This window comes from Peromyscus eremicus, chromosome X, assembly GCF_949786415.1.
Source record: "Peromyscus eremicus chromosome X, PerEre_H2_v1, whole genome shotgun sequence".
Classification (NCBI taxonomy): domain Eukaryota; kingdom Metazoa; phylum Chordata; class Mammalia; order Rodentia; family Cricetidae; genus Peromyscus; species Peromyscus eremicus.
Window position 1 is genome coordinate 51,327,553 of NC_081439.1, and position 24,759 is coordinate 51,352,311.

Genomic DNA, 24,759 nt, shown 5'->3' on the forward strand with positions numbered 1-24,759 from the left:
CTTTACATGACCACTTCAGACTATACAAAAAAAAGGTAAAAAGACCACGTGAGAGAAATGTTTCCTGGAGCCAATATTGCAGTATAGGAGAGGAAGCACAGTATAGTGTCTTCTAGCTAACTTTTGGAGTAAGCCTAGGCTGCCTGATTCTATAGTTTGGGAAGGGGTATGTGTGAACAAGTCATAGTAATTTGATTTGTCAATCATAACCATTCATTTTTCAACAACCCCAGTCAATTAGGCTGTGTTTTAGATCAGTCACAATACTGTGTACCCCCGTCCCCCAATGGAAAGGATTCCCTGCTTGAGTAAGGTAGAAATGGTTTATCAAGACTTCTGATTGCAAAAAGTCTGGCGTGAACTATTTCAGACAGTCTTGGCTAGAACTGTACCTCTAGGAGCCAAAACAATCAATCAGTTGTAATCTTTGTATCTCAAGGCATCCACAGTTGGTGCTGCTACAAGTATAGTCTGGCTGCCTGTTAGACTGATACTCCTTTTTCCCGCAGCAGCTCAGGCAGCAAGACATTTAATAGTTGCTAATTAGAAAGTCAGATTGGCTCATTCCTAATGTTTTTGCTTGTTTATTGGAAAATGAATATCAGAAGGGATCACAGTATAAATTTATAGAACTTATTGTCAGTAATAGCAGTGACCTTTATTTGATATTTTGCTTTTTAATTTTTCCTTTCAGGTATATATACTATATATTAGGTATGTCATTCCCACCTTGTTCTTCCCTAACCTCCCACTTCTCACTCCTTCCCTCTCCTATCAGTATCATTCATTTCTGTGAACAGAAATTCCCTTTTTTTTCTCATTCATCTTTTCTGTCATATATACATGCATGATTATAAGTGACTATAAAATCTAGGAAACACAGAGGATGGAAAACATACAATATTTGTCTTTCTGAAACTAGCTTAATTTGATTAATATGATTATTTCTAGTGGTATCCATTTTTCTGCAATTAAATGTAACTTCATTCTGTATTATGGCTGTAAAAATTCCATTGTGTGCACATACTATATTTTCCTTATCCATTTCTGTGTTGTTGGGCACATAAGTAGGTTTCATAGCTTAGCTGTTGTGCATAATGCTTCAGTAAACACTGATGAACAAGTATCTCTGTGATATGTTGATTTGTAGTCCTTTGTGTAAATACCTAGCCATGGTACACCTGCGTTACGTGATAGATCTATTTCAAGATGATGTTCTCTCTCTCTCTCTCTCTCTCTTTCTCTCTCTCTTTCTTTGAGAACCTTCCATACTGATTTCCATAGTGGCTTGACTGGTTTACATTCCAACCTACAGTGTATAAAAGTTTCCTTGTGTCTACACCTGAGTCAACATTTACTGTTGTTTCTTGTCTTGATGATTAATATTCTATCAGAGGTAAGGTGGAAACACAGTGTAGTTTTGAATTGTATTTCTGAGATGACTGGTGAGGAAGGACATATTTTTATATGTGTTTATTGGCTGTTTGTATTCATCTTTTGAGAACTGTCTGTTCAGGGGCTGGGTAGATGGCTCAGTTGGGAATAGCCTTTGCTTTGCAAGCATGAGGACTTGAGTTTGAATCTCTAGGACCTTCATGAAAAGTTGGACATAGCTACTCATGCTTATAAACGCCAACAATGGGGAGCAGAGAGAGGTGGATCCCAAAAGCCATCCAGCCTAATGAATGGGCAAGCGAGATCCTATCACAAGGCAGTAAGGTGAGAGAGCAAGAGAGGAAGACACTGGACTTTTCATGTACATACATGGGCATATGCACTTACATACATATATGCATGTATCATATGCACATACAACACAACACATACAAAAGAGTTTTTTTAAAGAACTTGTCTATTGATTGTATTTGCTCACTTATTTGATTGGTTGCTTGACTTTTTAACATTTTGTGGGTGTTTTGGATATATATATATATATATATATATATATATATATATATATATATATCCTCTGTCAAACATCATCTAACAAAGACTTTCTCCAATCATGCAGGGTTTATTTTCACTTGGTTATCTGTTTCTGTTGTTGTACAAATTTTTTCCTTTAATTTCATGTGTTTCCATTTCTCAGTGTCAGCCTTATATTCTAAATGACTGCAGTCCTCAGAAAGCCATTATCTGTGGCTATGCAGTTTTATTATTTTCCTTTCTTTACCCTCTAGCAGTTAAGATCTTTGATCCATTTGGAGTTGATTTTTGTGCAGGGTGAGAAATAGAAATCTAATTTCAATCTTCTACATGTGGACATCCAATTTTACTAGCACTATTTGTTGAAAAGTCTGTCTCTTCTCCAACATGTATTTTTGACATCTTTGTAAAAATTCAGGGCACTGTAACTGAGTGGGTGGGCTTATATGTGAATCTTTGACTCTGTTTCATTTATCTACATGTCAGTATTTGTTACAGTACCGTTCTGTTTCTGTTTTTGTTGTTGCTGTTGTTTTTTTCTTTTTACTTTTTGAGATTATAGTGTAATTACATTATTTCCCCTTCCATTTCCTTCCTCTAAATCCTCCCACAAACCTGTCCTTGCTCTTTCAAATTCATACTTTTTTTTAATTATTGTTAGTACTATAGGTTTGTAATGTAACTTGAATCAGTTATGATGAAAGCCTATAGTAGTATTTTTTGAGTGTTCAGCATTGCTTTGTTGATATGGGATCTTTCATGCTTCCAAATGAATTTTAAGTTTTTTTCCTGTTTCTGTGCAGGGTGACAAAATTTTGATGGACATTGCATTGAATCTATAGCTCGCCTTTGGTAGCATAACCACTTTCACAATATTAATTCTTTATGTTCATGAGCATATGATTTCTTTCCATCTTCTGGAGTCTGTTTAATTTCTTTCTTGAGTGTTTAAAAGTTTGCATTGTAGAGGTTATTTGCTTCCTTGGTTACATTTATTCCAAAGTAATTTTGGAGGCAATTTTGAATGGGATAGCTTTCTTGATTTCTTTCTCAGTATGTTTACTGTTGGTGCATAGGTAGACTACTGATTTTTATGTGTTCATTTGCATATGTTGAAGCATCCCTGGAATAAAGTCAAGTTGATCATGGTAATGACATATTTGATGTATTCTTGAATTTCATTTGTCAGTATTAAGAAATATGGCATCTATGCTTATCAATGAGATTGCTCTATACTATATATTTTTATTTTTGTGTGTTCGTGCCTTTATCTGGTTTTGGTATTAGAGAAATGCAGATTTTGCACACAGAATTTGATAGTGTTTCATTCTTTAGATAGCAGGGGTTTTTTAAAAAACAAACAAACAAACAAACAGATTTCAAGATTGCTGAACATCTGCCTAGGGAGAGTGTTCCATATGGAGAATGGTCCATTGTAGCTGTGCATTTGGTTTTGAATGAGTGGCTTTTGTTAAGCATACAACAACTAGGAATAAAAGAATAAAATGAACAAGCAGAAGAGAGATGTTGGAGCATAAGATCAGCCATGTATATCATCCAACAGAAACTGCCTGGGCAGACCCTGGGAACCAAAACAGTCAACTGGAGCCTCTGACCAGTAAAGAGGGTTCTAGGTAAAATGTCTTCTCCTTAGTGAGACTTCTAATTAGTTGTTCCTAGTTTTCATATCATGTTATATTTTTATATCATAGGCTAAGCAATTGCTTTTGCTTTGGGAAGGTACTTTTATTATTTGTCTTCTAGCTATGTTCAAGGACACAACGTTTTGACTCTAACAATTTACCCTTCTTCTATTCACAAGGGCATGGTATTTTTACTCTTGTCGTGTTTGGCTCTTCTCATTTAACTTTCTCACATGGCCTGTCCCTGAACAAGTGGTCTTGGAAGATACTTTAAGACAAACAGGCTTGTCTTAATGGGGAGGGGCAAACTCCACCTCCAGAGCCAGTTTCTCCGTGAGCTTGAAGAACATGTGGCAATTTACTAATAATATGTATATTATAGAGAGACAGTCCCTTCATTTGTCTAGAGAAACTTGGGGTATATGTGGGATAAAGATGATCTTGTGATGGCAGGATGTATGAGGCACAGAGAAGTTCTTGGGGGTGTCTGATGCTGAGGAGGCTAGATTCTGCTGCTCCTTCCACCCGTCTGCCTAGGACTTGTAGATTATGTTAGTGAAGGTTTATTTTGTTTTTGTTTTTGTTTGTTTGTTTTTAGCATCCAGGATCTAAAGACATTTTGACCACAAAGTTAGGTGTCCAGAGGCACACGTTTCAGTGATAATAGGGTGACATTTTCAGAGACTTTATTCATGACAAGATAAGGACACCAGGGGTTCTTTGCTAGCTGTTCAGGGAGAAGCAGATAAGAAACTTTTGGTCCTCTTAGGAAGAAAAGATCTAATGAGCTAGTGAATGATCACTTTTAAAATGCCAAGAAACACAGACACATGACTATGGAGCAAGTAGTCATGATCCCTAGAGAGACCAGTAAATGGACATTAATTGTTGTGGGTGGCTATTGCCTTGGGGAAGCACCAGAGAGAGTCTACCTGTGTGGAAGGAGAAAGGAACCAGTGTTCTAGTCAAGATGTTCATGCACTGCTGAAGCTCTGAAATAAAATCCACTCATCATGTAAAAATGGTGGTCTCAGAAGTTTCTAAAGGGATAGAAATTACCAGAACCCATCCAATGCCCAGTTTCTGGAGACTATCCAGAAAGGAGGTGTCAGCAGAACTCAGGAAACTTCTTCATAGTAGGCAATTGAAGTTGGACACAGAAGACTGTTGGTACAGGACTTTGGGAAGCCCAAGATAATCTTCAGAGCTTCCACTGGTGTGCCTCAGAAACTGGGTAGCAGCATATCATCTCATATAGCTCAGGCCTGAATATCAGCCATCCAGTGAAGCAAACAAAAAATGAGGGCATAATGAACTCTTTGAAACTAATCAGTGAGTCCGAGTTTACCATGAATATCCAATTTTGGCTAGCTGATTGTGGGAGGCGGGTGTGGAAATTTAACAACATCCATAGGAACAGCAACACCCAAATCTTCATTGTAGATTGCTGGCCATCCATGTTGCCTTCTACTTTGTTCCCATGACTGCCTTCTCAAAAAAAAAAAAAGGGGACTTTGAATGAAACCAACATATCCAATGTAGTCATCATGCAGCAATGCAGCAGTTAACATAATCTCTCTGCCCACTGTCTCCCCCCAAGCCCTGCTGTGTTCCTCACAGGCAGTAGCTATGCCTCATGAAGATCACAATCCTGTACCCTGTGTACAGCTAGTATTTAAATGTCCTATGCTCTCAGTAGCTCTGGGTTCTTAGACTTTGGACATTTACTTTCTCTTTTGTTGTATTTCTTGGGTTTATGTGATGATCAATGGACTCCAAAGGAAAAAAAATGAAAAGAAAAAAGATAAAGGAAAGTAAAAGAACAGATAAAGACTGTGTAACTCTGGAGGACTGAACCAGTCTCAGTATATAGAACTTAGAAGCAATAATAGTTCACCTTTCTATAAAGAATAACTCCAATTATTAAAATATGCTGTAGTACATTCTCTGAAAATAAGATCTTTATCTTTGGAAATGTTCGAGCAGAAGCTGTATACCACTTAGTAGTGCTGTCACCAGAGAAGGTGTCTTCATTGTTATGAATTAATCTAGGTGGTTCATAAAGATCTAGATGTTTGTGCACTTAGTACCTATTTGATACTACATGAATTCATATAACATTTACCCTCTTACATGTTAGTGGCCCAGATAAGTACTTCCAGAAGAGCTCTACCCGAATTGGAGGTACTTACTGGAAAGTTCGATATGAAGCTTTCCAAGATGAGACCTTCCAGGAAAGGGTACATCAAGAGGAAGAAACACATCTGGGAATACTGGGTGAGGAAACTTTAACTCTTAAAATTCATGAACTAGAGACAAATGAAGTGAGGAGGACTTATAACTTGAGCCTGGTACTGACACAAGTGAAGATTGTGTAAAAGCCTCTCCCAAGCTGAGTCCCAAGAAATGAGTGTTCGTAATTGGTGTCCCAGATCTGAGTGTGTTTAACAATCAATATGTTTTAAGCATAGTCAAATAGAGCCTTAGGTTATTTTTGTTTATGATAAATGTTCAAGATGGAAATGGAAATTATATACCATTTCTCAAACTTTCACTAATAAAATATTTTGGTAATACCCTCTATTACCACTATGGTACTGATTCCATTCTGTGAATTGCCTCTGTCAAGATGTTCTTGAGGAACTATTTAAAGACAGTAAGACCATCCAGAATTTTGATAGTGTAGAGCCAGAAGCATACTCCCACTATATATAGACATGTTCATTATTATTAAGGATAAAGAACTAGGCTTGCTATATGATCTTGGAGACTATACCTAAAAGGTCTTAAACACAATATAGGAAGGTTAGATACGGTTTAATCACTATGAAATAGATCAATTGGTAGAAAACTTTGGAAATAGTATAATACTCCAGGGATATTTGTGTGCAGTTGATTCTGGATTAAAAAGGAACAATATATTGGTTGGACAGGGAAATGTAAGGAGAAAGTATCATTCCTAGAAAAGAGAAGTATTAGTATATGTGATGGAGTTGTTGTTGGCCATTGTTCTGTATGTATACACAGTTGTTCAGTTATGAAGACCATGTGGAAATTGAGGTAGGAAACCAAGCTAGAAAGTCTAACCTTGGAGTAGAGTCAGTATAAACAGTCAGGCTATTGTCTTGGTAGCCTTGATAGTGACCCAAGTCAGGTTGAAAGGGACAATGAGTGGCAAAGCACACGCAAGTCCAAAAGTTTTGCCTAGACTACCTATTTCCAGGCCTCTATTCTCTTTGCTTATAATTTGATTAAAATTTTGGTGGGCTCAGATCTTAGATGGAACTTACTAGGAAATATGACTATGGCAGAACAGAGAATAAATTCAGGATTAATGGAATTGGATCTGAATGTAGTGTAGAAGACAGAGATGACCTTAGTTTCTGGCTCTGTAATTGCTATTTGAATTTTTATAGGTCAACGCTTCTTCCCTGAAGTTATTTCATCTGTAAAATGGAGGTAATAACCCCTCCTATTATACCTTAGATTAATATGTGAGAATCACAAGAGATAATGGATTTAATAGTGCTTTTTATTATTATAAATAGCATGATGCTTAAAACAGATTATTTTAAAGGGAAGCATTCTCTATCTTGTGTATATTCCACTACATTTTCTCTCCTTACCCTTTTGTTTCCATTCTCCATCTTTGTTTTCATTCTCATGGTCTCTGTTTTCCACTTTCCAGGACCAGTGATAAGGGCTGAAGTGGGTGACACCATCCAGGTGGTCTTCTACAACCGTGCCTCCAAGCCATTCAGCATGCAGCCCCATGGTGTCTTTTATGAGAAAGACTACGAGGGCACTGTGTACAATGATGGTGAGCTGGAAGGATTTCCGACAATGTAGGCTGCAGGTGTCTCTAGGAGAGAAATAAAAGAAGCATTGGGAAAAAGAGCCAAGTTTGTGGTCATATGAATGAATGAATGATAGGACAGTGAAGCAGAGCCCAACTCATTAATAATAGAAAACTTTTTTAAAAAGTATTTTTAGAAATGATCTCTGAAAATATAGTCCTGTAAAAAGTATTTTTAGAAGGCACAGGTATAGCTTAATGATAAAGTTTATATTCTGCATGGGCAAAGTCTAGAGTTCTATTTTCAGCAACAAAATAAAAATACACTTATGTATATTCTTAATATAAAGTGTACACATCATGAATGTTTGAAAAATGTAAATATATAAAATTGTAAAACAACCATCACTCATAGGCAAACTATCATGTGCATTTTCATATGCCATTTAATATTTTTCTGTAATTATAATATATATTTAAGAAATGAGATGATATAATTTGAACAGTTTTTCATTTTGCTAGTGTCTATATTACACTGTGTCTGTCTACAATCATAATGTAACATTTTAGTTACCATGTAACACTCTGACTTGGATTTTCCATAGTTTGTTTACTTTAGTTTCTATTGCTCAGGCATATAAATTTTTTAGTAGTTTTAAATATTGCTAGTATTTAAATAGTAACATATAAATGTGTATATCTTAGCTTCATTTTTTTGGGGGGATATATCACATAATAGAATCCTATAAGTGAGATTACTCTGTAATTTCTTATTTTCTCTGATGATATTTTCATATGCTCATTCTAAGATAAACATGTAGAAAGCACTGAATACATAAATGTCAAAGTTGTAAACAAATACAAAAGAACTTCCCATAAGGCATTCAGATCTTGTTCTTTTATGAATCAATATTGTGAATAAGGGGGCACAGTTATCAGGTAACAACCAAGTGCAACCTGCAAACTTCTCCTCGTCCATGATATAAAAATAGCTTGAAGAAATATTCCAAATTCAGATATGAGGGCACACATGTAATACCAGCACTTTGGAGGCTATCAGGATGTTTACAAGTTTGAAGTCATCCTGGTGCTATAAAACAAGACCCTCTCTCAAAAAAGCATGACAAGTTTGGTGTGATGGCTCTTGTCTATGATCATAGCCATTGGGAAATAGAAGAGGATTGCCAGGAAGGATGAAGCCACCCTGGGTTACTACTCAGTTTTAGCCCAGCATGTGCTGCCTAGTAAAATTCTGTCATAAGAAAATTAAAAAAAAAAAATGAAACAAAGCACAAACTTTGGAAATAACTTAAGAAGTTTTCACCTAGATTAGTAGTTGAATGATACTGGGAAATTTCTTAGCTGTGATAATACTGTTCTGATAACACAGAAAAAAATCTTTAAGATTTACTTTTTCTCATTTTTATTAGTTCTCTGAGAGTTTCATACAATGCATTTTGATCATATGCACCCCATCCACCCATTACTCCCAGATCCATCCCCACTTCCCTACCAACCCAACTTAGTATCTTAACAACAACAACAACAACAACAACAAACCAACTCCAATTTGTGCTGCTCATATACTCTTGCATGTGTGGCCTTCACTGGAATGTCTTCAATGAATTAAGGGCTGCAGACTTTAACAAAACAGACTCTCCCTTCCCAAGCAGCCAATAGATCCTTAGCTAGGTATAGGACTTTGTATTTAACTCCATTCTCCAAGATGGACTTTTGTCTGGCTTGAGACTGTGCAGGTCTTATACGCGCTCTCTCGGTTGCTGTGAGTTGGCTTGTACAGCTACGCTGCTGTGTTCAGAAAACAGTTTACTTCTAGCCATCCTCTACATCTGCCTCTTAGGCTATTTCTGCTCCCTTTCTGTGATTATTTCTGGGCCTCGGATATAAATGTTCTGTTTAGGGCTGAGGAATATCCACTCTCTTTTTCTCTATACCTTGGCCAGTTGCGAGTTCCAGTGTTAATCACTATCTACTGCAAAAGGAAATTTCTCTGATGAGGGTTGAGAGATGCACTAATCTCTTCACAGACAAATACCTCAGTCATTAGGAGTGAGTTTCATATTATGTCAATTTAGTAGAATAATAGTACTCCCTTAGGGCCTATCACTTGTCTATACACAGGATCTTGGCCCCAATAATACTTCTAGGTATGGCTTTCAACTTGTGGGGCAGGCATTAAATCCAATCACAAAGTGGTTGGCTACTCCCATAACACTAATGTGCAAGTGGTATGTCTTGCCAGGCTAGCCATTGTTGTAGCTCATAGGGTTCACAGCTAGGTAAGGTTGGTTCCTTTTCTCTTCTTCTGGCATTCTTATCACCATCTAACATTATGACAGCTAACCAGTACGTCTGAAGTTCCCAGGTGTATCAGCTTGATTTCTCCATGTTCTATGACTCAAGTGTGTGGTGCCTTCAGCAACAGAGCTTTGCTATCCAGTTGTGGAGGGTAACCAAAAGCATTGGCAAAAGCCTTTAATATATAGGCGTCAATGGGAATTGACTTATCAACTGCTCGAAAATAGCCCATTTCTGTCATTAGACTTATTTGTTGGCCTGAGGCATCTAGTAGGGACATGCTACACTGCTATGGAGTAACTCCATTTAAATTCTTGGTTGATGGTGCATGAGTGTATTTTAGGAAACCTTTATAGTACTAGGTTTGTCATATGACTTTTTCAAAATGTCTTAAGTGTTAGTTACATCTTTCTATTCTCTCCTCTGTGCTGCTGTGTCCTTTTCTTTCCCATTTAACCCTTTAATATTACTGTATTCTCTTTCCCCTCCCTTGAAACCTGCTCACTCCCAAGGTGCCTTGTTGAATTCCTGACCTCTATGGGAATTCCAAATGAAACATACATATCCAAAGAGTCAAAGCCAACATCCACAAATGGCAGAAAACATTGTTTTTCTCTGTGGGCCTGGGTTACCTCATTCGGAAGTGTTACTTATCACTTTGTCCATTTACATGAACATTTCGTTTCTTTTTTTTTCTAAACAGCTGTAATATTACATTGTGTGAATATAGCACTTTTTGTTATCCATTCATCAGTTGTTGGACATCTAGGATGTTGCCATCTTCTAGCTATTGTGGATAGAACAGCAATGAACATGGATGTGCAGGTATTTTTATGGTAGGATAGGAATCCTTTGGGGATATGCCCAAGTGTGGTATAACTGGATAATGTGGTAGATTTCTTTATTTTTGAAGAACATCTACACTGATTTCCATAGTGGCTGTACCAGTTTGCACTCCCACCAGCAATGAATAAGTGTTCCCCCTTCTCTTTTTCCTTACCAGCATGTGCTGCCATTTGTTTTATTGATCTTGGTTATTCTGGTTGGGATAAGAAGAAATCTCAAGTAGTTTTAATTTGCATTTCCCTGATGACTAAGGATATTGAACCTTTTAAAGTGCTTTTCTCAGCTATTTGGGTTTCATTGTTTGAGAACTGCTTAGTTCTGTACCCATTTTTAACTGGGCTATTTCTATTGATGATCAGATTTTTCTTTTTGTATGTATTCTCTGCATGAACCTTCTATCAGATAAATACTTGGTAAAGATCGTTTCCCATTCTGTAGGCTGAAAGTTTGCCAGAATGATGGCGTTATTTGCTGTACAGAGGCTTTTCAGTTTCATGAGGTCCTATTTATTAATTTTTGGTCTTAGTGCCTGTGCCATCGGTGTCCTGTTCACAAAGTTCTTTCTTTTGCCAATGAATTCAAGGCTATTTGCCACGTTCTCTTCCGTCAGATTCAGGTCATCTCTTCTTATGTTGGGGTCCTTGATCCATTTGGAGTAGAGTGTTGTACAGGGTGAGAAATAAGGATCTAGTTTCATTCTACATATAACTATCTGGTTTGACTATCACCACTTGCTAAAGATGCTGTCTTTTCTCCAATGTTTATTGATGACCACTTTGTCAAAAGTCAGATGAATGCCAGAGTGTGGGCTCATCTGTAGCTCCTCAATTCTATTCCGTTGAACAATGTGTCTCTTTTATTGTCAGGATTGTGATTTTTTATTACTATAGATCTCTAACACAATTTGGAGTCTGGGTTAGTGATATGTCATCTAACTGTTCTTTCATTGTTTTGGATTGTGTTTGTGTATCTGGATTGTGTATCATAGGCCATTTGTGTTTCTATATGAAATTTAAAATTGTTTTGCAATTTCTGTGAAGAATTGCATTGGAATTTTGATGGGAATTTCACTGAATCTGTAAATTGCATTTGGTAAAATAACCCTTTTCACAGTATTAATGCTGTCAGTCCATAAATGTGGGAGGTCTTTCCATCTTCTGGTATCTTATTCAGTGTCTTATTTCTGTGTCTTAAAATTTGCATTGCACAAGTCTTTCAAATCCTTTGTTAGATTTAGTGCAAGATATTTTACTTATTTTTTTTTTAGGCATTTGTGAAATAAATTATTTCCCTGATTTCTTTTTTGGTATGTTTTCCCTCTATACAAAGGCTACTGGTTTTTGTCTGCTCGTTTTCTAGTCTGCTACTTTGTTAAATGTGTTCAGGTATGGGAGATTTCTTGCAGAGTATTTAAATATTCCAGGCCATATGTATATATAAATTCAGGCATTTGTCAGATTTTTTCCAACTTGGTGGAATATAGATTTTTATAGCACATTCTCATGATTCTCTGAATTTCCTTGGGGTCTAATGTCTCTCTCTGCATTGGTATTTTTCTTAATTTGAACTCTTAGTTTCTTTTGGTTAACTTGACCAAAGGTTTATTAATGTTTTCAAATAACCAGTCCTTTTCTTCATTGATTCATTGTACTGAATTGTTCATTTCCATTTTGTTAATTCAGCCCTTACTTTGATAACTCTTCCCATCTAGTTTTTGGGAGGGTGGTGTTTGCTCTTCTTTTTCATGGCCTTTAGTTGCATCATTAGTGCATTTATTTGAAATCCCATACTTTTTTTATGTACTCATTTAGTGATAAACATTCCTCTTAGGACTCCCTTCTTTGTGTCCCATAGCTTTTTGAAATGTTGTCTTTTCATTTTCCTTCTATTTTTAATAAGTTTTTTAAAGTTTATTTTTAATTTTTATGTGTATGAGTGTTTTACCTGTATGTATGCATGTACACCATGTGCATGCCTGGTACACGTGGAAGCCAGAACTGGAGTAATGGGAACTGGGGCTATGGGCACTTGTGAGCTGCCATGTGGGTTCTAGGAAGCAAACCCAGGTCCTCTGAGGAGCAGCAAGTACACATAACCTCTGAGCCATTTCTTCAAACCTAGGAATTTTTAAAATTTCCTTAATGAATTAACTTTGTCCTTGACCCAATTATTATTCAGTTGTGTGTTGTTTAGTTTCCATGAGTTTTTATACTTTCTGTTATTTCTCTGGCTGTTGAAATCTAGTTCTACTTTATTGTAGTCAGGTAGAATGCAGGATGTGCATTTTAAAGATATTTGCCAAGTCTTGCTTTGAGTACTAGTATGCGGTCTATTCTGGGGAACATTCCATAGGCTGCCAAGAGGAGTATGTATTTACTGGTTGTAGTATTAAGGCAACTCCATGTAGTTAAAAGGGAGTTTTATTTTGTGGGTTAAGTTACAAGTGAAGGGATAAGTTATATGGTCCAGGAAAGGTGTAGCGCAGTTCAGTGGTGTTCTCTGGAGAACTCTGCTCGGTCTACCTCCAGCATCCAGGATCCAGGAACCAAGAGAGTCAGCACGTCCGGATCTCGGGTCTTAAGGGATCCTGTCTCACTCTGCCTTGTAGGTGTGACAGTTACCGAAGCCTCAATGGGGGTAGTACTTCCAGGTGAAAGCTGGAACAGCTACCCACTACATGTATTCTTTGATGTTTGAGTGGAACGTTCTGTGGATTTCTGTTAGGTCCATTTGACTTTTTTCTTTTTTATGTAATTTAGTTCCAGCATATCTCTGTTTAGTTACTTCTGGATGACATATCTATTGGTGAGAGTCAGATATTGATGTCAACCACTGCCACTATGTGTCACCATGTGGTAAACCCATGGTTTTAGTTTTAATAGTGATTCATTTATGAAATCAGGTACCCATGTGTTTGGTGTGTTTATGTTCATAATTGTAATTACCCATTGGTAGCGTTTTTCTTTAAGGAGCATGAAATATCCTCCATAAGTCTCTGACTAGTTTTGTCTGATATTAGAGTAACTACACCTGCTTGTTGTTCAGTTTCATTTGCTTGGAATGCCATTTTTAAACTCCCTTATCTTAAGGAGGTATCTGTCTTTCATGGTGAGGTGTATTTCTTGAAGGCAACAAAAGTATGAATCCTCTATTCTAATATAATCTGTTAGTCTGTGTCTTTTTATTAGAGAATCAAGATCAATAATTTTCAGTTATTATTGAGTGATGTGTCTTAATCCTTGTCATTTTGTTGATTTGTTATTTTCTTAGAGCTCTTTTCGTTACCTGCCCTGGCATTGCTTACTTGTTTCTTATGACCTCTTGGTTGTGTGTATTCTTCTCTTCAAGTTGAAATATTTCTTCTAGTATCCTCTGAAGATCTTGCTTTCTGGTCATAAATTCCTTTAGTCTATTTTTACCATGGAAATTTTTGTTTCTTCTTTAATTTTAATAGTTTTTATGAGTGTAATAGTCTGTGTTGACAATTGTGACCTCTCAGGACTTGGAGTCATCTTTCTAGGCCTTTCTGGCTTTAAAGGCTTTTGTTAAATACTAATAGCCCTGCCTTTAAATGTGACTTGACTTTTCTCTCTTGAATCTTTCAATACTGTTTCTTTATCCTCTATTTTTTTTAATGCTTTAACTATAATATGTCTATTCTTGTCTGCTTGTTGCTCTTTAGGCCTTTTGTGCCTGGATGGGCATCTCTTTCTCTTGGTTGGGAAGCTTTCTTCTATGATTTTACTAAAGATATTTTGTATGCCTTCACTGTGGTATTCTTCTCCTTCTTCTCTGCCTGTATTTGAAGGCTCTGTTTTTTTTCATGGTGTCTCAAAGCTCTTACATGTTCCATTCATCTGTATTAAATTTTTTCATTGACTTTTCCTAAATGATCCAATTCTTCTACTTTGTTTGCTATGTCCGAATCTCTGTTTTTGGCATGATGCATTTTGTTGGTGAGACTTTCCACTAACACTTCTAATTGGCCTTTTGAGATTTTCATTTCCAGCATCTTTTCAGTTTGGGGTTCCTTTAAAACTTTAAACTCAATTTTCATGTTTTGGATTGACTTACTTATTTCAGGCACCCCTTTGATTTTGTTTTCTTTGAGTTGTTTGCCATTGTGATAATCATTCTTTTGAATTCTTTGTCTGGAAGTACCTTCATTTATTTTCAACAGGAGATATTGCTATGGGATTTATGTTTGGAGATAGAATGTTATTTTGCTTTTTTGTGTCTTGTTATTATCTCTGCATTAGGATTTGCACATCTGGGGTTACTTTGTTGGTTGATTTTTTTCTTTAATTTTTTGTTCAACTCACTTTTCTTTTAGCAGAGGTTCTTACAATGTTCTAGACAGGGCTAATTCATTGGTATCTTGATTTCTTCTCTTTAACCGGTATTTGGGAATACAGCCTCTATCTAGGTTTGGTTAAGGAGTCTTGAGCAAGTTTCCCTTGGCAGTGTAGATTGGTCCTGGGTTTAAAGGCCTTAAAGGGCAACTAGAGGGTCCTAGTCAGGCAGCTGGCAGGGCTCTGGCACTCTGGGTCATATGTGATAACTTGAGGCTTTCTCCTGGGTATTGAGCTGGAATCTGGTGAATGCCAGGGGAAGGGATACATACAGGCTGAGGAGAGGTAGCTGGTCCTGGTCATCAGCCTTAAGTGGAGGGAGGCAGGAAGGGAGAGCAGTGGTAGCTACTTGGGTCCATAGTATATGAGGTGGCTACAGGGGCACTGATAGTAAGTTCACTTTTATTATTTTTAGTTATACATATATGTGTTTATGTATGTGCACATGAATTCAGATGCCCTCAGAGGCTAGAGGTGTCCAGTTTCCCTGGAGCTGGAGTGAGTTGTGAGCCACTTGAAGTGTGTGTTTGGAACTGAACTCAGGTTTCTTGCAAGAGCAATACATGCTCTTAACTGCTGAGCCATCTGTCCAGTCCTATCATAGGAGATTCTTACTGATCTGTTTTTAATAATGAGGTTATGGTGGTATAAATTTTATTTGTAAATGACTCAACAAAAGAAAACAAACAAGTAAAAACCTGTGTGATACATATAGATGTACAATATGCACAAATGGAGACTTATCCTCTTACGGTAGCTGAGGATAAAACTTAGGACTTCACAAGTGCTAAGCAAATGTTCTACCACTGAGCTATACCTCTCAATAGATGTAAACGCATTAAAGATGATAAAATTTTATAAATAGACATTGAGTCTAGATGATAGGATCATAATTGTGCAATTTTTAAAATTTATTTTGTTTTTTGTCGCAAAAGTGAGTTTTATAATGATATGTTCACATGTATGCAATATGTTTTTACCATATTCACCTTATGACACTTTTTCTGCCACAACTCCTCCCTCTCTCTTATCAACTAGCTCCCTCTTCTTATTTTACATAATTGTACCATTCTTTAATGTTTTCTAGCTATAAAAATTTAAGGAATTAGAAATGATGAGTGAATAAGAAATGATAAGTTCATAACATTCCAAATTTTATCCTTTTTGCTTCAAACCATGCTACCAATGTCCTTTTGTATGGTATTTATAGGATCTTAATGATTATTTCTTCATGATCTGTTTTTTTTTTTTATTTTTATGTTTTGGTTTTTCGAGACAGGGTTTCTCTGTGTAGTTTTGCACTTTTCCTGGAACTTGAATGTAAAATTAGTTTGTCATAGGATATGCACTTTGAACTCTTTATCACCTACTTCCATTTTGTTCTCTGGACAGATTTGTAGTCTGATTAACTTGTAGTTGCATCAACAGTACTTGAAGGTCTATTTCTTTACAACCTCACCTGCACTAAGACAATCTTTTTACTATTTTGTCAAAATGAAAGTCTATTAAGCAACATCAATGCAACTCACTGCTGTTTTGATTTGCATTTATTTGATTGCTTTATTTTAACATTATTTATACGTATTATACATCTTAATTTTTTTCTATGCAGGAAGGATTTTAAGACTTTTGCATTTTACCAATATTATTTTCAAAATGAGTTATTTCTGTCTACATTTAAACTCTCTTTATAGGTAAGGGAAAGAACCATTTTCACTGCACTGATTAAAATTGATAAAGTGTTTGCCAATTTGATAGATCCAAAATTATTTAGGTACTTTCATTTATACTTCTTTGATAACTAATATGCTGGAAATTAAAATAAAAATACAGTTCTGTTCATTGCTTGATCATGTTATTCACCCATAGAAACGATTGCAGTCTTAGTTCAGTGGTAGAACTCTTGGCTCGCAGGAAAAAGGCTGTGCATGTGCTCTCAAGCACTGCAATATCCATTACTGGGTGTTGCTGCCATCACTGTTGCCTTAACATGTCTTTGTAGTTTATCTTTTTTTATACTCTTTGGAGCTGATGATCCTTACTCTAGCCAATGTGAATAATGGCTTCATGTTTCCCTGCAGGTACATCTCACCCTGGCTTGGTAGCCAAGCCCTTTGAGAAAGTAACATACAACTGGATGGTTCCACCTCATGCTGGACCCACTGCTCAGGATCCTGCCTGTCTAACCTGGATGTACTTCTCTGCTGCAGATCCCATAAGAGATACAAATTCTGGCCTGGTGGGCCCTCTGCTGGTTTGCAAGGCTGGTGCCTTGGGTGCAGATGGCAAGCAGGTATTACTGGGGAGTCTGGGTAGCAAGACTGGTTGGAGAGAAATAATGCTGAATTTCTGGGTATGTGTCAAGAATGGGGCTGGATCCTGGAGGTAAGGGAATAGAAAAAAAGAAAAACCAAGCAATTTTATCAGACATTAGTAGTTATTGACCTCCTGTTCTTATGTATATTATTGTTTTATATGCAAACACACATCATTCTTAGCTTTTGATTCTTATTTTTTTCCATGTCCCCGAATCATTATTCCCCTTCCCACCTCAGTGGCCCATAAAATTGTTCATAATCCATAAACCTGCTTTAATACCTGTTTGCCATTTTTTTTCATGTAGCCCATCATTTTTGTGTGACTTTGGTCAAGTTACTTAAAATCTCTTTAACTTGACTTCTTCATCTGTAACGTAAGGGTTAACAAAGGAAGTTATCTTTGACTTCTTTGAAGAGTCATATGATTAATATGCATAAAGCGCTTACTACGGTGTCTGGTATTTAGTAAGCACCCAGTAAACATTCGCTTTAAAACCAATAAATCATGTTAATGCTTTTCTATTTTTCAAAATTTTCTAATTTTCCTCCGTAGACCTTCTCTGCTTTCTTAGCTACTTTCCCCTCAATCTTCTTCCCAGGTGACTTCAGGCTATCTCTGGTCACATACTGTGCAATGGTTCCTTAATCCACACCGTATGCTTCTTCCCTGTTTCCTTTCATACATTACTCGCCTCTAGTCTTGTTCCTTTACTCTGATTTTATCTCCTCGACAATTTTAAGTTTTCCTGAGGAAAACCTCCCTAGCAACAACTGCAGCTCTGAGCATGAAATATGGGCCTGGCTCTGAATCTGAGAATGGAAATGAGAAAGAATCAGGAATCCTTGGGTCGACAACTACACAATATTCAACTGCTGAAACCATTGCCATTCATTCCTCCTTCTGTTTTTTCCCCCCACTGGGACCACAGAAAGGAATGGATAAAGAATTTTTTCTCCTCTTCACTGTGTTTGATGAGAACAAGAGCTGGTACAGCAGTGCCAATCAAGCAGCTGGTATGTTGGATATCCGAATGCTCTCAGAGGATGTTGAGGCCTTCCAGGACTCCAATCAAATGCATGGTATGGAGAATAGTTTTGCCTTTGACTATAACTTTGGGGTCTCAAGGAAAATGTAACTCTAACCATACTCATAGCCAATTCCTAAAAATGGTCATCTCATTGATAATCTTTATACAAGGACAAGTTAGGTTGAGGAAAACAACATAAATAACAGTTTTTCTGTTTTAAAATGTATTATTATTATTATTATTATTATTATTACTATTATTATTATTATTACTATTATTATTATTACTAGTACTATTCTTCTTCATCCCTGTCTCCTTGTGTGTGAGTGTGTGTGTGTAGGTATACATAGAGACTAGAAGAGGCTGTCTGATCCCATTGAGCTGGAGGTGGTTGTAAGCCACTAGATGTGGGTGCTGGGAGCTGAACTCAGGTCCCCTGAAGAGCAGCAAGAGCTCATAGCCACTGAGCCATGTCACCACCCTACCACAACAGCTGTTCTTACACTGATGTCTTGTGCCATGACCTGTATTACACAGTATGGGAGGCATTGGAAGATGAAAACTGTGTACATGTGATGTTCTATAGGGTATAACAGATTAAGCTGAGGTGACGTTCTTTAATTCTTTTTCTTCGTAGTTCTGGTAATAGAATCCAGGTAACAGGCAAGTGCTCTGCCACTGGGTACATCTGCAGCTTCCATCCAGTCTTGTCTCCTACCCTCCCCATATCCCATATATTATCAAAGTGTGGCTATTTTTCTTTCCACAATCATCGCTTCTACTTATTTCATTTTTTCCATCGTCATGCTCTTTAGTTGAAATATACATTTTTACATATTTGCCTTCAGCCTTTGGAAATTCTGCCCAGTTTCTAAGATTCTGCTCAAAAGCTACCTCACCAATATTTGCACTTCTTATCACTCAAGTTCAGGCTAGTAATTCTCTTTTCTATGTATCATTGCACTTTAGTATTTTTTTATTTTAATTTTTTTATTCATTTTACATACCAACCACAGATTCCCTTCTCATCCCTCCTCCTGCTCCCCCTAGCCTCTTCTTCTGATCCATTCTCCATCCTCTCCTCCAAAGGGGTAAAGCCTCCCATGGGGGGACAGCAAAGCCTGGTACATTCAGTTGAGGCAGGACCAATCCCCTCGCCACTGCATCAAGGCTGAGCAAGCTGTCCAACCATAGGTAATGGGCTCCAGAAAGCCAGCTCACGCACCAGGGATAGATACTGATCACACTGCCAGGGCCTCCTCAAACAGACCAGGCTACAAAGTAGTTTAGTAATTTTAAAAGCATATGCTCCATATATTATTTAACATTGTAATTATTTGTTACATGGTTCTTCACTTCTTCTAGAGTATGATGGTTATCTCTGTATCTTCTACATTTTATTTAATTACTAGGCAATCATAAAGTAAGCGTTAATTGAATTACTGAACTACCAAATCAATGGTACGTGGATGAAAGAATGAGGGAAAACAGTCCCAGATTTCAATGAGGGTCCAGCAATTTTCAATGAGATGTGAATAACACCCATGAAAATAATTATAGAACAATCCAGGCAGACTACTAAATGTGTGGAGGAATCTTTTAATTTCAAATGAGAATTATATTAATAAAGAACAATAAATTTAGATGATTCATTGAAGAAGGGACTACTTGAGTGGGGGCTGAAGACTGAATAGAGTTACAATCAAGACATTATAGGCAGGGGAGGTAGAACTGGGGATTAGCAATGTTCTCATCAGAATCCCAGGGGATTGGTTAAATAAGTCCTGGAATTAGATTCCAGTGTAGATGGGAACACAGGAGGGTTTCTCTATATTTGGGGGCAAGTAGACAGCAAGAGGACATAAAAATGAATGTATTGTCTTTTGCATGCTTCTTGTTTTCCTTTCCAAGGTAGTCCATTATTATGGGAAAAGTAAGACCCTCTCATGAGTCATATCATTCCACTTTGAATTTATTGAAGTCTTAATAGGCAGTCATAAAGAAACAGAAAAAGGAGATGCTTAGTATAGAAAAATTTTGGACACTCTGGAATAAGTTATATTACAGAAATTTTCCTCAAGAGGGAGGGGGAGAGACAGGCAGACAGAAAGACAGAGGGAGAGGGATATATACATACTTCATAAAGGGCAATATTATTTAAGCTAGGACATGATGGATGAGTAGATTAGTAGATTACATAGAGACAAGAACTGAAGTCTATTCTAAGGCTGAGAGGAAAGCGTGTAAAAACTCAACATACACACTGTGAGGAGACTAGATTTAATACTTTGAAGATGTAGAGATGAATAGATATGCTAGGACAGTTGGGGATATGGGTGTGTAAATACTTCAGGGAGGAATATCTGGAAAGAGGTTTTTGCACAAGAGTTCTAGGTGAGCAAATATCCTTGGTATTACCAGTGAAGGTAAAGAAGAGGACTTAGCTTGACAACTTAAAACTTTGTAAAACACACTTATAGAGGGGGGGTGTAGAATTAGAATGGTGAGGAGAAAGAGCAATCCAAGATATTCCAAGAAAATTAGCAAGAGTAGAATGGAAGAAAATTGGAGACCAGGGGTAAACAGGAGACTTTAAGGTGTGTGTGTGTGTGTGTGTGTGTGTGTGTGTGTGTGTGTGTGTGTGTGTGTGTGTGTCTTTGGGTATATGCATGCAGGAGTTGAAGGTTGAAGTAGTAGAAAATAGTTCATTGTATCCAGAGTGTGGTGAAGGAGGAGAAAGAGGTGAGACCAAAAAAGCTAATTTGTGGTCTCATACAAAAGACTTCTCTGAGTAGAACCCGACTAGCATAACAGAAAGCAGGGAGTTTAGGATGATCTAGAATTTAAAGCTATGGGAAATCATAGTACAGGGCTGACTTGCTACTGACCATGACTTGAGTAGTCTGATCTCATCTCCCGATTTTGTTTGTGTTTTTGTTTTTCAGCTATTAATGGGTTTCTGTTCTCTAACCTGCCCAGGCTGGACATGTGCAAGGGTGATATGGTGGCCTGGCACCTGCTTGGCCTGGGCACAGAGACTGACGTACATGGGGTCACGTTCGAGGGCAACACTGTACAGCTTCAGGGCATGAGGAAAGGCGCGGCCATGCTCTTTCCTCACACCTTTATGATGGCTGTCATGCAGCCTGACAATCCTGGTAAGTACTTCAGCAGGCGGAGGACTCATAAGCTTTGTCAATTAGGGGGTCAAGAGTGAGAAGTGATAACATGGGAGGAGGGAGTGCTGGTGAAAAGAAGGAGGTGTGTTCAGGGGGCTTAGGGGATTTTCAAAAGACTTTTATCTCTTCAATGTATTGTCCACGTTCTGAATATTTGATATTGTCTTCATTTGCAGAGTGAGTAGAAGGCTGAGAAAGCTCTGTTCTGGAGCAAAAGGAGGGAAATTCAGGCACTGCTCAGCTTCTGGGCAGTGCTGATATGACAGAGAGGACACTTGGCCACATAGATCTTTGGCCAAAGAGAGACAGATTATAATACAATCCTTATATTCGGGAGGTCAATGGAATGCACCTGTGGTTTCAACTCTGCTATTCTGTGACACTTTCTGCATGCTCTCCTATTTGGGGTGTGTGTGTGTGTGTGTGTGTGTGTGTGTGTGTGTGTGTGTGTGTGTTTAATTAAATGTATTTGTAATGAAAACAAAAGACTAGAGAAAGCTATGTTTTGTTCAACTATGTGCCATAGTTATAACTGAGATTTGAGGAGCACTTGGGCTGTCACAAGGAGCAGAAGTGTAAACAGAGTGAAACAAAGTCATGTTCGGGTATGAGAAGGAGGGACCAGAAATGTGAAGATCTGGAATAGAGTCTCTGGTTTGCTGCTACCTACAAGCATGGCATGAACAATCTACTTCACTTGACTTCATTTGACATCAGAAATTAAACCTTTTACCAACTTGCTAAGCACTTTGTTCTAATCACTTCCCTTATCCATACAGAATCAGTTTTCCCTCCTTCCTTCCTTCCTTCCTTCCTTCCTTTCTTCCTTTCTTTCTCACTTCCTTCTTCCTCATTTCGTTTCTTCTCCACACTTCCTCTCTTCTCTCTCCCCTTTTCTCAACAGTAATTTCCCTCTCCTTCCTTAGTGAAGAACTTTTACTCAAATGTTTTTCCGGTTTTCTCAGACTCCATTCGTCTCAAGCTTTTTGTAATGCACCCACATTTTCTTCAGTCCCTAGGGTGTATTCTCCTTCTAGCCAGTAGGTGGCAAAAGCGTTGGTAAGAAAGTGTATGTATCATTGCAGTCTCTACTAAACTTTTATTTTTATTTTTTTAACTTTTATTTTAATTGTGTAAATTCTAGTTTTATTTGGAACATAATGCCTTAAAAAGAGCAATTCTTTGTAACAGTTTAAATAATTTCTTCATGGATGTGAACTTTACAAGCACAACACAACGCTATTTTCTTCAGATGTCATATTACTTCCCATCTATTATCCACATCCGTTAATAGAGTGGAGAGAAACAAGAGGAGCATGCACTTTCAGTGCATGGGGGTAGAAAAGCTCAGAATAAGAAGGATCATATTCTTGAGCTTTCATCCCAAAGCCAAACTCCAAATTTAATCTCCTTTCTGAAAAACCAGCTGGGATCCCCAGCACTATCTATACACTTTGCTAGGATTCACTCTAACTTTAAATGAATGGTTTTTGTTTGCTGTCATTATTGACCAAAAAGGGTAGCTGTAAAACATTCTGGCCAAACACAGTGATATGTCTTTATAGTCCTCATAACTTCAGTGGCTAAGACAGGAGGATCACTTAAGCTCAGGATTTGGGGACCAGCCTGGGCCACAGGATGAGATCCTATCTCAAAATATAATGTAAAAAACAAAACAAAACAAAAAAAGGTGGTGAGAAGTCTGGAGGGAAATATAATGGTAGGTTTTCAAATGTAAAAGCTTAAAATGTCACTATTGGTTAAGATTCATGAATTTTGTTACCAAAGAAAATAAAAGTCTTTTTTTTTTCCTCCTTTCTTTACATGGTCATATTTTTAAAATTTCTTTGTCAAAGAAGTGTCAAGTCATGTAATATTGGAATCGGTAAGGTTCTTTTTAAATCACTTATTTTGCTAATAGATGCAAAGAACACTTACCTGAAAGGGAAAAATGACTTTCTCAGATTAGAATTACCGACTGTAAGTTTTTAGATTTTTCTCTGGTTCATCCTCCATCAAATTCTACTAATTCTCACTCCTGGATGATATTTTGAACCTGAACTTTCCATTTGTCCCCTGGACACTTGCTCTTAAGAAGGAGAGAGACCATTGTGAATAGTTCTCCAAAATCAAAGTAATATAATGATGAATCTAGATCAGAATCTGGCTTTAGAATTCTGTGGAGACTAGTGTTGACGGGCAGTAATGAATATACAGTTGTGCTTGTTCAACTTTGTAGATGATTTATGCACCTCACTGGAGCCAGGCACAGTGGCACATGTCTTGTCTTCAGTGCAAGTACCTTAGAAGGCTAAGTTAGGAAAATCAATGACCTGAGCCAGAGAATTTGACAACACCCTGAGCAATATAACAAGACTCTCTCATAAAACTCCATGTTGGAGATTCAGCATCTTATGTCTTTAATACTTAGGTTTGAAAAAACAAACAAACAAAAACCAAGCAACAAAATCAGATATTAAAGAATAAGCAAAATGTTTAAAGAATCCATATGTGGGCCTATTGGTGATTGTTATCATCATCATTTTTTCTTTGCTCTAATATTTTTCATTTATGTATTCATTTTAATAGGCTTATATTACCTTTAATTGAAAATACCATTTTGTATTTAAAAATAGCACCCTGAATAGTGTGCCTCAGCTAGTCAAACTGAAATGCTGAGAGTAGATCTTTAATACCAGGGAAGGTGTCAGATAAAAGGTTAAAGCCTGAATATATTATGTTCCTTTAAACTCATGCTAGTTATTCAATAGCATAGATAATATTTTTTTACCACCCAGACTCTGATTAGGGTTTCTTTCCTATGTTTTTTTTTTCTTTGTCTGTGGAGCTCTTTCTTTGTTCATTATTTCCATCTTTCCTTCTTTTTCCTATTTCCTTTGTGTGGTCGGTTTGAAGACATTAATAGTAAACTCTGAGTCACCAATAATTTGTCGGTGTTGCATTAAGGGGAAAAAAATCAAAGCATTTCCTCTTGGCGTCATTTAAGAACAAGCCCAGATTAGATTTCTCACCCTCCCTGTGTCTTCTGTCCTCTGTCTTTCTGTTGTATGTGTGTGAATCCGTGCCTGCTTGAATGTTGTCCTGTGAATCTGCTCCTGCCTCTGTGTCTGTCTGTCCCTAACAAAGGGCTTTGTTCTGTGTTTATTGAACAGCACAGAAAGTATCACATGGGGAAGGAATGAGGATCCTTCCCAAAAATCTTTAATAGAATTTTACAAGGAATTAAGTCACTGACTCCAACTGACCCAGCCAATAAACAATAGTAAACAACTATTGTTTATCAAGCAATATCTGAATGCTGTGTTCAACATTTATTGTAGATATTCCTTTT

The 24,759-nt window shown here is 37.2% G+C and overlaps 1 protein-coding gene across 1 annotated transcript in view; it reads left to right on the forward strand.

Annotated features, from left to right (window-relative positions):
- Heph (hephaestin) overlaps positions 1-24,759 on the forward strand; it is a 77,617-nt gene that overhangs the window by 18,427 nt on the left and 34,431 nt on the right. The window contains exons 9-13 of the mRNA XM_059251121.1: positions 5,710-5,846; positions 7,258-7,389; positions 16,964-17,175; positions 18,130-18,280; positions 21,174-21,386. Of these exons, the coding sequence (XP_059107104.1) occupies positions 5,710-5,846; positions 7,258-7,389; positions 16,964-17,175; positions 18,130-18,280; positions 21,174-21,386 (845 nt within the window). The remainder of the gene's footprint in view (positions 1-5,709; positions 5,847-7,257; positions 7,390-16,963; positions 17,176-18,129; positions 18,281-21,173; positions 21,387-24,759) is intronic.